General features: G+C 36.8%; 1 protein-coding gene across 1 annotated transcript; it reads right to left on the bottom strand.

Moving 5' to 3' along the window:
- Nucleotides 1-999: 999 nt before the first annotated feature.
- Nucleotides 1000-11893, bottom strand: LOC131396332 (olfactory receptor 2T5-like). Its single transcript, XM_058528599.1, has 2 exons — nucleotides 11020-11893; nucleotides 1000-1963 (listed from the first exon to the last, which is right to left on the bottom strand). Exons 1-2 carry the CDS (start codon nucleotides 11313-11315, stop codon nucleotides 1000-1002), a joined length of 1260 nt encoding a protein of 419 aa, XP_058384582.1. The 5' UTR covers nucleotides 11316-11893.
- Nucleotides 11894-13154: the final 1261 nt, after the last annotated feature.

Below are 13154 nucleotides of genomic sequence, written 5' to 3'. Positions count from 1 at the left end.
TTTGTATATTTTATTACAACTATTTGCACAAACTGCACCTACAATTCAAATTTCTTGGAGAGAGCAGCCATGTGTTATTCGTATTTTATACTTATTTAGCTATTAGATGCTATTTTTATTATAACATAGCATAATAAATGTTTGCTGAATAAATGAAGGATTGAATGTTTGATGTTCTTCCTCTGCCTGCTTGTATAAAATATAACATGTGTATGTCAAGATACCACCTCATGTGTTGAACCTTTCCTAGATCCTCCTTCCACCTGGGCTTAATATTGTTCCCACAATACCTTGTATGGTCGTGGATCCTCAATCTACGGTAAGGTGCTAATGATTTCAGGGGGATAACACCCACTAGAAACTTTCAGGGTTGGACCAAGAAGAGCAAGGTCGCCTTCAGTAAAGGTGGGCAGATGACTGGATTGCCACAGTAATGATCAGCCACATTAAAATGAGTATGATTTCTAAGGTAAGTCACTTACATGTCCACCAAGCAGAAAATAGGAACTCAAAAAAAGGGAGAAAAGTCTGCCACTTTACTTTTTATTTTTAAGTAATTATAAATTTACAGAAAACTAGGATGAATAATAATAGTACAATTAACATGCATATACCCTTTACCTAGATTCACTTATTCATATTATACCCCTTCTACTTCATCATGTTTCTCCTTCTGTAACTCATCAGTTGCACACCTTATGATATTTTTTTCTAAATATTTTCATTATATATTTCCTGAGAATATGCTATTCTCCCACAGAATCACAGTGCAGGTATCAGCTTCAGAAAATTTAGCATTGATACAGTTGTATAAATATTTTCAATGCAGAAGGAATATAAAAATGAAGAGTTCTGCAGTATAGGAAAACGAAGCCTCCAAAAGGGATGAATATAGGATGACATATCATGGTATGAGAATCCGAAGAATAACATTGGCATAAGGTACTAAACTTCTGATGTGTAGAGAGAAGGAAAATCAATCATTAGTACCAAAATTTCCTATTTTATATTTTCCCGAAAGATAGATCCCAAATTTAACATTTTCTTTAGAGCCCCTGTGATATCCTTATTCCTAAGACTATAGATTAAAGGGTTTAGAACAGGAGTGAGTATGGTGTAAAAGACAGATACAACCATGTCCTTCTCAGGGGTGTGGTAGGAGCTGGGGAGCATGTAGGTGTAGGCGGCAGCTCCGTAAAAGAGGATGACCACAGTCATGTGGGAGGAACAGGTGGTGAAGGCCTTCTTCCGCCCCTCTGCTGAGCTCATCTTGTAGATGGTGAGGAGGATGAAAGAATAGGAGCTTGAAATGACTGTCACAGGGATGAGGAGCATGAGGGCACAGCACAGGTACATGAGTGTCTCATAGAGGGAGGTGTCTGAGCAGGAGAGCTTCATTAAAGCAGGGACCTCACAGAAGTAATGATAGATCTCCCGGGATCTGCAGAAGGGGAAGGTCATGGTGACAGGGGTGAGGATGAAGCCATCCACTGATCCCAGGATCCAGCAGCCAGATACCAAGAGGAGACATACCCTGTGGTTCATGAGGATAGGATAATGGAGTGGATGGCAGATGGCCACATAGCGGTCATAGGCCATGGCAGGTAGAAGGAAAAATTCTGAACCTACTAGTGTCAAATAGAGAAACATCTGCATCCCACATTCAGGGGCTGAGATCTTATTCACAGCCATGACCTGGTCCATGAGCATCTTGGGCACAGTGACAGAAATGTACATCATGTCCATGAGAGACAACTGGCTGATGAAGAAGTACATGGGGGTGTGGAGGTGGGCATCAGAGTGTATCAGAAGGATCAGGATGGTGTTTCCAGACAAGGTCATCAATAAAACAACAAAAATGATCACACAAAGGACAATTGGGTGCTTGGAATGACTGAAAAGTCCCACCAGAATGAAATCTGACCATCTGGTGTTGTTGGCCAACCAGGTGGTGTTGTCCATGAGATTTCACCTAGATCACCAAGGAAAGCTTAGAGATTAATAGATTATTCATGAGATGTGATGGCCTGAAATGAATGATTTGTGAGCTTGTGTGTCTGTGTGTTGGGGGGTGAGTGTGCATGCCAACCCAATTGTGCTAACAGGAAGAGATTCCATGAGTCTCCAGATATGGGGATTGTAAATTATCTGTAATTCAACAGTATTATCAGAAAATTAAGAATTTGCAACTGTGGGTGAAAAGAATCCTTAACTTGCAGTAAGATTGCCATAGTTCAAGGTCATGAGATTTTCTGATGATAGACAGTGTTGTTTATCAAGAAGTATGAAAATTTGCAAAACCACCGCCCTATGCAAAAACAAAAAGTAAATCATTGAAAAAAAGATAAATCAAACTCCTTATTTCTAGAGTTTTTTGTTATAGAAGTAAGAATTGAATCAACCTCTCTGATTTAAGGATCCAACTGTGAGCTTAAAAACTCTGGAAGGTGTATTACATATAAAAAAGCTTTAGAGAGTAACTGAAATATAATTTGGGGAAATTCCATACCAAAAGTTTGAACATCCTTTGCCTGTAGGCTCAAGACATGCTGTGAGGTTCTGTGGTTGTGTGTAATCACCCGAACAGGTTGGAGTTTTCACCAATGACGAAGCCCTAAGATATTCTGGGAACAACAAGTAAGGAGCCCAAACTCTGAGGTTGGACTGTGGCTGTGGGTCATTTATCCTCTACCCACCATTCCTCTGTTGACACAATAAAAAAAAAGATAACTTTGATTGACCTCAGATGCAGTGAGGATTAAACGAGGTAAAATAATGAAAGTGCTAGGAACATTACTAGTTACAGGTGAGTAAGTACATATACTGTTAGTTTAAAGAGTTAATATCTACAAAACTTACTGTGCAGAATCTATGTAACAGACGTCTGTTACTATTATTGACTTAGATGTATTACTTTAGATCTCCAGTCTTAGTATCTATTTATACATATAAGAATTTGGAAAATAAAAAACAATCTACTGAATGGGAGAAAATATTTGCAAATCATATATCCGATAAGGCGTTAATCATCAAAATATGTAAAGAACTCATACAACTCAATACCAAAAAAGTAATAATCTGGTTAAAAGATGGGCAGAGGACATGAATAGATATTTTTCTAAAGAAGATATACAGGTCGCCAACAGGTACATGAAAAGATGCTACACATCACAATCATCAGGGAAATGCAAACAGAAACCACAATGACATGTCACCTCACACTTGTTAGAATGGCTATCACCAAAAAGACAAGAGATAACAAATGCTGATGACGATGTGGAAAAAAGGGAAACCTTGTACACTGTAGGTGATAATGTAAATTGGTGCAGCTACTATGGAAAACAGTATGGAAGTTTCTCAAAAATTAAAAATAGAACTACCATAGATTCCAGCAATTCCACTTCTGGGTATTTATCTGAAGAAAACAAAAACACTAACTTGAAAATATGCACCCTCTTGTTCATTGCAGCATTATTTGCAATAGTCAAGATATGAAAACAACCTAAATGTCCATGGATGGATGAATGGATAAAGAAAATGTGGAATATATATATATATATATATATGTATGTATGTATGTATGTATGTATATGTATATGTACATATAACAATACCACAATGCTGCAATATTTATTGCATATATATATACACAATAAAATATTATTCAACCATAAAAAAGAATGAAATCCTGCTATTTGTGGCAACATGGATGGAACCTAAGGGAATTATGCTAAGTGAAATAAACCAGATAGAAAAAGACAAATGCCATATGATCTCACTTACATGTGGAGTCTTAAAAAAAAAAAAAAACAAGCTCGTAGATACAGAGAGCACATTGGTGGTTGCTAGAGGCAAAGGGTGGAGGTGAGCAAAATAGGTGAAGGGAGTCAAAAGGTACAAACTTCCACTTATAAAATAAATGTCATGGGGATGTAATATACAGCATGGTGACTATAGTTAATAATAGTTAATAGTTAATAATACTGTATTGCATATTTGAAAGTTGTGAATTAGACATGAAATTTCCTCATTTCAAGGCAAGTTGTTTCAGCTACACCAAGAAAAATAATATATATGTTCATTTTTTTTAGTTCTTTGTTAATCATATTTGCAGCCCCAATACTATCACTGAGCTTGAACATGCTAAATGTGTTAAAAAAATTTTTAAAAATAAAGCATAAACAAAGAAAACTTAATTCAAACAAAAGAATTTGAATTTTATAATTTCTGTAGTCCCAGACTATATATATGTACAAGACTTTATATAAATACATATAAACCCTATACAAATATGTGTATTTGTATAAATATATACAAATATGAAACATAAATAAATATGTAATATATTTTTTTTATTTTAACCATGGTTAACCAGAGCTTTCTGGAGAATCCCATCTCGGTTCTGTCTAGTACGTGCTTCTACAACTTGATCTCCTTAAAACTTCTACCAGTTGTTCTGAATCTCAGGGAGAAGAGCTAGCATTATGAAGTTCACTGCCATTTATGAGACAAGACTTTAGCTGTTTTTGCAGACAACACCTGCTTTATTGTCTATAGCAATTAATTTTTTATGGAAACTGAGATGCAGACAGGAAAACTGAACAACACTGAGAGGTCTCTGACTCCAACTCACTGTTTCCTCTTCTATCATGCTGCTCACAGTCTGTGTCTGTGTTAGTTGCTGAAGATGAATCAAAGAAAAATTAAACTTGGTTACACTTAAGGAGGTATCAGTCAGTCTATTTAGGGAGAAATATTATATAAATGTGATTTAAAGTAGAGTCTTAAAATAGCTACAAAATAAATAAGAAAGAACAATAGAAGCAAAATACATTTGACTTTTCCGAAGAAAATCAGTAATAGCTTTTTCTAACTTTTCTCTTATGGAGATTAAACCTGTGCAACTTTTCTATTGCTGACATGTTAAATGTAAAATTTTACAAGTCCTTACCAACAAAAAGGATACATTGGCACTTCTTTCTGAGAAGAGTTTAGAAGTGGTCATGATACAGGCATATTTCAGTTTCCAAATTTCAAATACATTTTATACTCTTGCAATAATTCCAAAGACTAATTACGGTATTCAACTTATTAACAGTCCCAAGTTCCGGAGTGCTGAAGCAGTAGACAACACCAAAAATGAATGTGACGATTTACCATAAATATCCAGCAAATCTGGGACACATTGCGTTAAAAAAATATAAGCTTTCTGTCAAATTCCACCCCCACTGGCAGATGAAAGCTGAGCTCTGTGCAAAATTTACAAACAGTCCAATTAATGCAAAACACTTTCTGACTGAGTCTATATTTGTTTTCAAAGTGAAGCAGGGACCAGCACAGTGACTGGCCACATGTACAGACCTTGAAGCTGTTTTGGGAGTGAAGGGAGGGAAAGCAGTAGGGCACATATGGGTCACTGGGCAAATCTTTGTCACATGTTGGCAAATGGGGGTGAATGTGATCAAGCCACACGGAACAGCCCACTAGGGACACCAGACAGACAAAGGAATGCTGTCTGTACCAAGCAAGGCAACTGGCCTCCCTGCTCATTCTTACTCTTCTCTATCCACTTCCTTGAGTTTCATGTAAACAGCTTAGTGCATATTTAACTTGGGGAATTATTAACAGTGGTGGTAGAATAATACTGAATCTTTATTTGAAGCTGACATCATCTCAGCAATTGTTCTATTGTTTTACCACATTTCATCTTCCCCAAGAGCCTATGAGGTACTTATTCATCTTATTACCTGCCTTTACAGATAAAAAAATTCAGGTGCCCAGGGCATCTGCTGAATATCACACAACTAGGCTGAGGGAGGATCCATGTCTTAGCGCAGGTGTGGGACCCAGAGCCTGTCACACTGCCTTAGTTCTCCAGGAGCACAGTCCTCCCTGCACAGTCTACAATGTGGGTATTACCAGTCACTGTCAGTTTCATCTGGGAAACATAAATATGACTGAGACATGAGTTTCAATGTTCTAAGTGCCGGAAATCATCCCCAATCAAAGTAAAATCTGTCACTTTTTTCTGGTAAAATTTCAGTCTCAAGAAAACAAACTCATCATCTAATAATATAGGAGGAATGTGAATTCTTTTGCTCATAAATAATTGGGAATCAAAAACTCATTTACTAATAAGTTGCAGTAAATAAGTGATATACAAAAGATTTAAAAAAACACATTTTTTTCTCTATAAAAATAGATGATAGAGAAAAACTTGGGGAAATACAGTCAAGAATTAACAGAATGTGTCAGAAGCAGAACAAGTCATAAACAGTAATTACCCTGTTGCTCCTGTAGTTCTGTCTTCCTATCTGATTTAACCCATCATCAGATGATGCCACAGTCCTCATCCAGATGAGATAACAGAGTGTGGTTATTGTCAACTCTACAAAGATAAATAACAGGGTGACACTGTCCCTGGTTTTACTATGCCCAATAAGGGAGTGGATAAAGGTTTTCTGTTGATTAATCCCATATGGGACTTTGACAAAGAGTGCTATTAAGAGAGCTAAAAAAGCTAATAGACATCTCTGTTGCACTTTCTGGTTTTCTTCTCATGTCTTTTTTCTTATCTCCTTTTATTGTTCACTAGAAATCTTAACCAATATTAACAATAATCTCAAATATCACCATCATCAATAAAACCATATCTATGAAATATATTTTAGTAGCCTTAGCCTTTCTCCCTTTACAACATATTTTTCTTGTATGTCTCTACCTTCATTTAATCTTCAAAATTATTTTGTGAGTTATTGATATTGTCCTCATCTTTCACAGATACAGACTCTGAAACTCAGTCTAATTGATGTGCCAAAGGCAGCACCACTAATCAGTACTGTGGTTGAGACAAAAATTGAGGTGGTCTCCTTTACATCTTTGTCTGGATCACTCTTAATTAGGCTATTTATGGTCCTCTTTCTTCTGTTACTCAGTTGCAACCTAGGTGGTTTTAACATTGCATTGCATTTTTGGGCACTTGTATTTAATTTAAATGTTGAATGATAATTATAGAAAAATATAAAAACAAAATTACAAAACAAAATTTAAATCAACCATAATGCAATCACTCAGACAAAAATCATGCCTTAAATGTTACGTCTTGTCTTCAAACTACAAATATGTATGGAGTATATATCATGTACCAGGCAGTTGAGATAAACCAGGGAACAAGACAGAAGCAAACCCACTCTTATGGAACTTCCAGCCAAATTCTTCTGAATCTTTTTCTGTATGCATGTTCTGGAACTATATTGATCATTTTCCCATGCTATCCTTTGTCCAGATTGTGACTTCTGTTTGTAAGGCCCACACTTGGGAGCTGGAGCCTCCAGTGTCCTCCAGGGTTTCAGCCTGCAAATGGTTTATCCAGACCCCTTTGTCACCTGGTTTCCCATAAGGCTCTGAGAGTGCAGGTATTGGGGGGCACTGGACAGTGGGAGGAAGAAAGAAATTTCTTCCTTTTTCCTGCTCCTGGTGATAGTCTCTGGCAGCTGCAGCAGCTGTAGACAACTGAGGACCATGGGGGAGCTGCAGGATCCAGCACCCCAAAGGCAGTTTCAGTGGCATTGGTGGGGTGCAGGCATCTGTGTGGCAGCCGGTGGGTGGAGGGGTCCCACCATCATCCCCAGAATGCACAGTCTTCATCAGCTCAGCAGTGAGGGGTACATGGGGCTCCAGTGGTTGGTAAGGACTCCTGGTCCTTGGGTGACAACATTCTCCTTCATGCTCTCCCAGCCTTCACTCCAGCCTTTTGTCACCTCTGTAACCAATCTCCTGCATTAAATCCCTTCAGTTTGAAATGTGTAAAGTGCTTGTATATGATTGGAGACAAATAGTGAGACTAATGTTCTGTCAAATTACTTATAACTCAATTTTACCATCCACTCTAATATTGAAGAATAATTTTTTTTCAGTAGTGACATAAATTTCCTTTTATTTTTTATTTTGATTTTTTTTAATTTTTTGTTTATTGCAGTAACATTGGTTTATAACATTGTATAAGTTTCAGGTGTACATCATATTACTTCTATTTCTGCATAGATTACATCATGTTCACCACTCAAATACTAATTACAACCCATCACCACACACATGTGCCAAATTATCCATTTCACCCTCCTCCCTCCACCCTTCCCCTCTGGTAACCACCAATGCAATCTCTGTCTCTATGTGTTTGTTTATTGTTGTTATTATCTACTACTTAATGAAGGAAATCATACGGTATTTGACCTTCTCCCTCTGACTTATTTCACTTTGCATAATATCCACAATGTCCATACTGGTTGTCACAAATGGCTGGATTTCATGGTTTCTTATGGCTGAGTAATATTCAACTGTGTATATATATCACATCTTCGTTATCCATTTGTCGATTGATGGGCACTTAGGTTGCTTCCAAGTCTTGGCTATTGTGAATAACGCTGCAATGAACACAGGGGTACATGTATCTTTATGCATTGGTGTTTTCAAGTTCTTTGGCTAAATACCCAGCAGTGGAATAGCTGGATCACATGGTAGTTCTATCCTTGATTTTTTGAGGAATCTCCATACTGTTTTCCATAGTGGCTGCACCAGTTTGCACTCCCACCAGCAGTGTATGAGAGTTCCCTTCTCTCCACATCATCTCCAACACATGTTGTTTCCTGTCTTGTTAATTATAGCCATTCTGACGGGCGTGAGGTGATATGTCATTGTAGTTTTGATTTGCATTTCCCTGATAGTTAGTGATTTTGAACATCTTTTCATGTGTCTGTTGGCCATCTGTATATCTTCTTTGGAGAAATGTCTGTTCAGGTCTTTTGCCCATTTTTTAATTGGGTTGGTAGTTTTTTTGTTGTTGAGATGCATGAGTTCTTTATATATTTTGGAGATTAACCCCTTATCAGATGTATGGTTTGCAAATATCTTCTCCCAATTGTCAGGTTGTCTTTTCATTTTGTTGATGGTTTCCTTTGCTGTGCAGAAGCTTTTTAGTTTGATGTAGTCCCATTTGTTAATTTTTTCTATTGTTTCTCTTGCCCGGTCAGACATGGTGCTTGAAAATATGTTGCTAAGACCAATGTCAAAGAGCGTACTGCCTATGTTTTCTTCTAGAAGTTTCATAGTTTCAGGTCTTACATTGAAGTCTTTAATCCATTTGGAGTTAATTTTTGTGTATGGTGTAAGCTAAGGGTCTACTTTCATTTTTTTGCATGTGGCTATCCAGTTTTCCCAACACCATTTGTTGAAGAGACTTTCTTTTCTCCATTGTATGTTCTTGGCTCCTTTGTCAAAGATTAGCTGTCCATAGATGTGTGGGTTTATTTCTGGGCTTTCGATTCTATTCCATTGATCTGTGTATCTGTTTTTGTGCCAGTACCATGCTGTTTTGGTTACTATGGTTTTGTAGCATATTTTGAAATCAGGGAGTGAGATACCTCCAGCTTTGTTCTTTTTTCTCAGGATTCCTTTAGCTATTCGGGGTCTTTTCTTGTTCCATATAAATTTTAGGATTCTTTGTTCTATTTCTGTGAAAAATGTTGTTGGAACTTTGATAGGGATTGCATTGAATCTATAGATGGCTTTAGGAATTATGGGCATCTTAACTATGTTAATTCTTCCAATCCAAGAGCACGGAATATCTTTCCATTTCTTTGTGTCTTCTTCAATTTCTTTCAGCAATGTTTTATAGTTTTCTGTGTACAGATTTTTGACCTCTTTGGTTAAGTTTATTCCAAGGTATTTTATTCTTTTTGTTGCAATTGTAAATGGGATTGTATTCTTAATTTCCCTTTCTTCTACTTCGTTGTTAGTGTATAGAAATGCAACTGATTTTTGTATGTTGATTTTGTATCCTACAACTTTACCATATTCGTTTACCCCTTCTAAAAGTTTTCTGGTGGATTCTTTAGGGTTTTCTCTATATAAAATCATGTCATCTGCAAATAGTGACAGTTTCACTTCTTCCTTTCCAATTTGGATCCCTTTTATTTCTTTCTCTTGCCTGATTGTTCTGGCTAGGACTTCTAGTACTATGTTAAATAAGAGTGGTGAGAGTGGGCATCCTTGTCTGGTTCCTGTTCTTAGAGGGATTCCTTTCAGTTTTTCACCATTGAGGATAATATTAGCTGTGGGTTGGTAATATATGGCCTTGATTATGTTGAGGTACTTTCCTCAGAGTTTTTATCATAAATGGATGCTGTATCTTGTCGAAGGCTTTCTCTGCATCTATTGAGATGATCATGTGATTTTTATTCTTCATTTTATTAAAGTGGTGTATTACTTTGATTGATTTGCGACTGTTGAACCATCCCTGCATCCCTGGAATAAATCCCACTTGATCACGGTGTATAATCTTTTTAACGTATTGTTGTATGCCATTTGCTAGTATTTGGTTGAGGATTTTTCCATGGATGTTCCTCAGGGATAGTGGTCTGTAATTTTCTTTTTTTTGTGCTGTCCTTGTCTGCTTTTGGTATCAGGGTGATGTCAGCTTTGTAGAATGAGTTAGGGAGCTTCCCCCACTCCTCAATTTTTTGGAAGAGTTTGAGAAGGATAGGTATTAAGTCTTCTTTGAATGTTTGGTAGAATTCACCAGGGAAGCCATCTGGTCCTGGACTTTTATTTTTGGGGAGGTTTTTGATTACTGTTTCGATCTCCTACTGGTGATTGGTCTATTCAAATTCTCTACTTCTTCTTGATCCAGTTTTGGAAGGTTGTATGATTCTAAGAATTTATCCATTTCTTCCAGATTGTCGAATTGGTTGGCATATACCTTTTCATAGTATTCTCTTATAATCTTTTCTATTTCTGAGGTTTCGGTTGTAATTTCTCGTCTTTCATTTCTGATTTTACTTATTTGTGCCTTCTCTCTTTTTTTTTTGGTGAGTCTAGCTAAAGGTTTGTCAATTTTGTTCATCTTTTCAAAGAACCAGCTCTTGGTTTTATTAATTTTTTCTATTTTTTTTTTTTTTGGTCTCTATTTCATTTATTTCTGCTCTGATTTTTATTATTTCCCTTATTCTATTGATTTTGGGCTTTGTTTGTTCTTCTTTTTCCCGTTCCTTTAGGTGCATTGTTAGATTGTTTATTTGAGATTTTTCTTGTTTGTTGAGATAAGCCTGTATTGCTATAAACTTCTCTCTTAGAACCGCTTTTGCTGTATCCCATAAATTCTGGCATGTCTTATTTTCATTTCCCTTTGTCTCCAGGTATTTTCTGATTTCTTCTTTGATTTCTTTGTTGACCCAGTTGTTGTTCAGTAGCATTTTGTTTAATCTCCATGTATTTGTGGCTTTTCTGATTTTCTTCCTATAGTTGATTTCTAGTTTCATGCCACTGTGGTCAGAAAAGATGCTTGGTATTATTCAATCTTCTTAAATTTATGGAGACTTGTTTTGTGGCCTAATATGTGATCAATGCTGGAGAATGTTCCATGTGCATTTGAAAAGAATGTGTATTCTTTGGTTTTTGAATGGAATGCTCTGTATATATCTACTAGGTCCATCAGTTCTAGTGTGTCATTTAAAGCCAATGTTTCCTTATTGATCTTCTGTTTGGATGATCTCTCCGTTGGTGTAAGTGGAGTGTTAAAGTCCCCTACTATTATTGTGTTACTGTCTATTTCTGTTTTTCTGTCTGTTAATAACTTCTTTATATATTTAGGTGCACCTACATTGGGTGCGTAGATATTTACAAGTGTTATATCCTCTTGTTGGATTGTTCCCTTGATCATTATGTAATGCCCTTCTTTGTCTCTTTTTACAGTTTTTTTTAAAGTCTATTTTGTGTGATATGAGTACTGCTACCCCAGCTTTCTTTTCTTTGCCATTTGCGTGGAGTATCTTTTTCAATCCCTTCACTTTCAGTTTGTGAGTGTCTTTAGGTCTGAAGTGTGTCTCTTGCATGCAGCATATGTATGGGTCTTGGTGTTTTATCCAATCAGCCACCCTATGCCTTTTAATTGGAGCATTTAGTCCATTGACATTTAAAGTAGCTATTGATAAGTATGTACTTACTGCCATTTTTTAACTTTTCTTTTCCTCAGTGTTTTAGTAGTCCTTCTCTCTTCCTTTTTTCTTCTATACAGAATTGATGGTCTCTTTAGTTTGACATCTGTCTGAAAGCTCTGCTCTTTTACTCCTCTCTTCCCTCCTTTTATGTTTTTGATATCATATCTAACCTCTTTTTTGTGCTTTTGTATCCATTACCCTCTTATCATGCAAATAGATAATTTTTCCTATTTGTGGTCTTCTCTATTCCCCTTAAATCAGTCCCTTTAACATTTCTTGTAGCACTGGTTTCTTGGTGACAATCTCCTTTAATTTTTGCTTGTCTGGGAAATTTTTGATCTCTCCTTCCATTTTGAATGATAACCTTGCTGGGTAGAGTATTCTTGGCTGTAAGTTTTTTCCTTTTAGCACTTTAAATATATTGTGCCACTCTCTTTTAGCCTGTAAGGTTTCTGCTGAGAAGTCAGCTGATAGCCTTATGGGGTCTCCTTTGTATGTAACTTGACTTTCTCTTGCGGCTTTTAGGATTCTCTCTTTATCTTTAATGCTGGACATTTTGATTGTGATGTGTCTTGGTGTGGGCCTCTTTGTGTTTATCTTGTTTGGGGCTCTCTGTGCTTCCTGTACCTGGATGTCTGTTTCCTTCCTTAGGCTAGTGAAATTTTCATCTATTATTTCTTAAAATAGATTCTCTGCACCTTTGTCTCGCTCTTCTCCTTCTGGGACACTTATAACATGGATGTTAGTGCGCTTGATGTTATCCCAGAGGTCCCTTAGACTGTCCTCAGTCTTTTTAATTCTTTTCTCTTTTACCTGTTCAGCTTGGGTAATTTCTTCTAGTCTTTCATCCAGCTCGCAGATACGTTCTTCTGTATCCTCTACTCTGCTTTTGAGTCCCTCTAGTGAATTTTTCATTTCCAGTATTGTATTCTTCATTTCTGATTGGTTCTTTTTTATACCTTCCATTTCTTTGTTGACATTCTCACTGAGTTCATCTATTCTTCTCCCCAGCTCAGTGAGCCTCCTTAATATTCTTTGTTTGAACTCTCTGTCGGGTAGGTTGCTCATTTCTGTTTCACTTAGTCCCTTTTCTGGGGTTTTGTCCTGTTCCCTTACTTGGAATGTATTCTTTTGCCTCCTCATTTTGCCTCTTTCCCTGGC

The sequence above is a fragment of the Diceros bicornis genome, chromosome 32 (assembly GCF_020826845.1).
Source record: "Diceros bicornis minor isolate mBicDic1 chromosome 32, mDicBic1.mat.cur, whole genome shotgun sequence".
NCBI classification, from domain to species: Eukaryota; Metazoa; Chordata; class Mammalia; order Perissodactyla; family Rhinocerotidae; genus Diceros; species Diceros bicornis.
Note: the sequence above shows the minus strand (reverse complement) of the source record. Positions and strands in the feature narration are given on the sequence as shown.

Bases quoted from the DNA above. Each gene is read 5' to 3' on its own strand.
- LOC131396332 (XM_058528599.1), bottom strand. From the start codon at position 11,315: ATGAAACTAGAAATCAACTATAGGAAGAAAATCAGAAAAGCCACAAAT. The intron at 1,964-11,019 runs GCCCAAAATCAA...TAGGTGAAATCT, and splicing joins GAAAAAGAAGAACAAACAAA to CATGGACAACACCACCTGGT.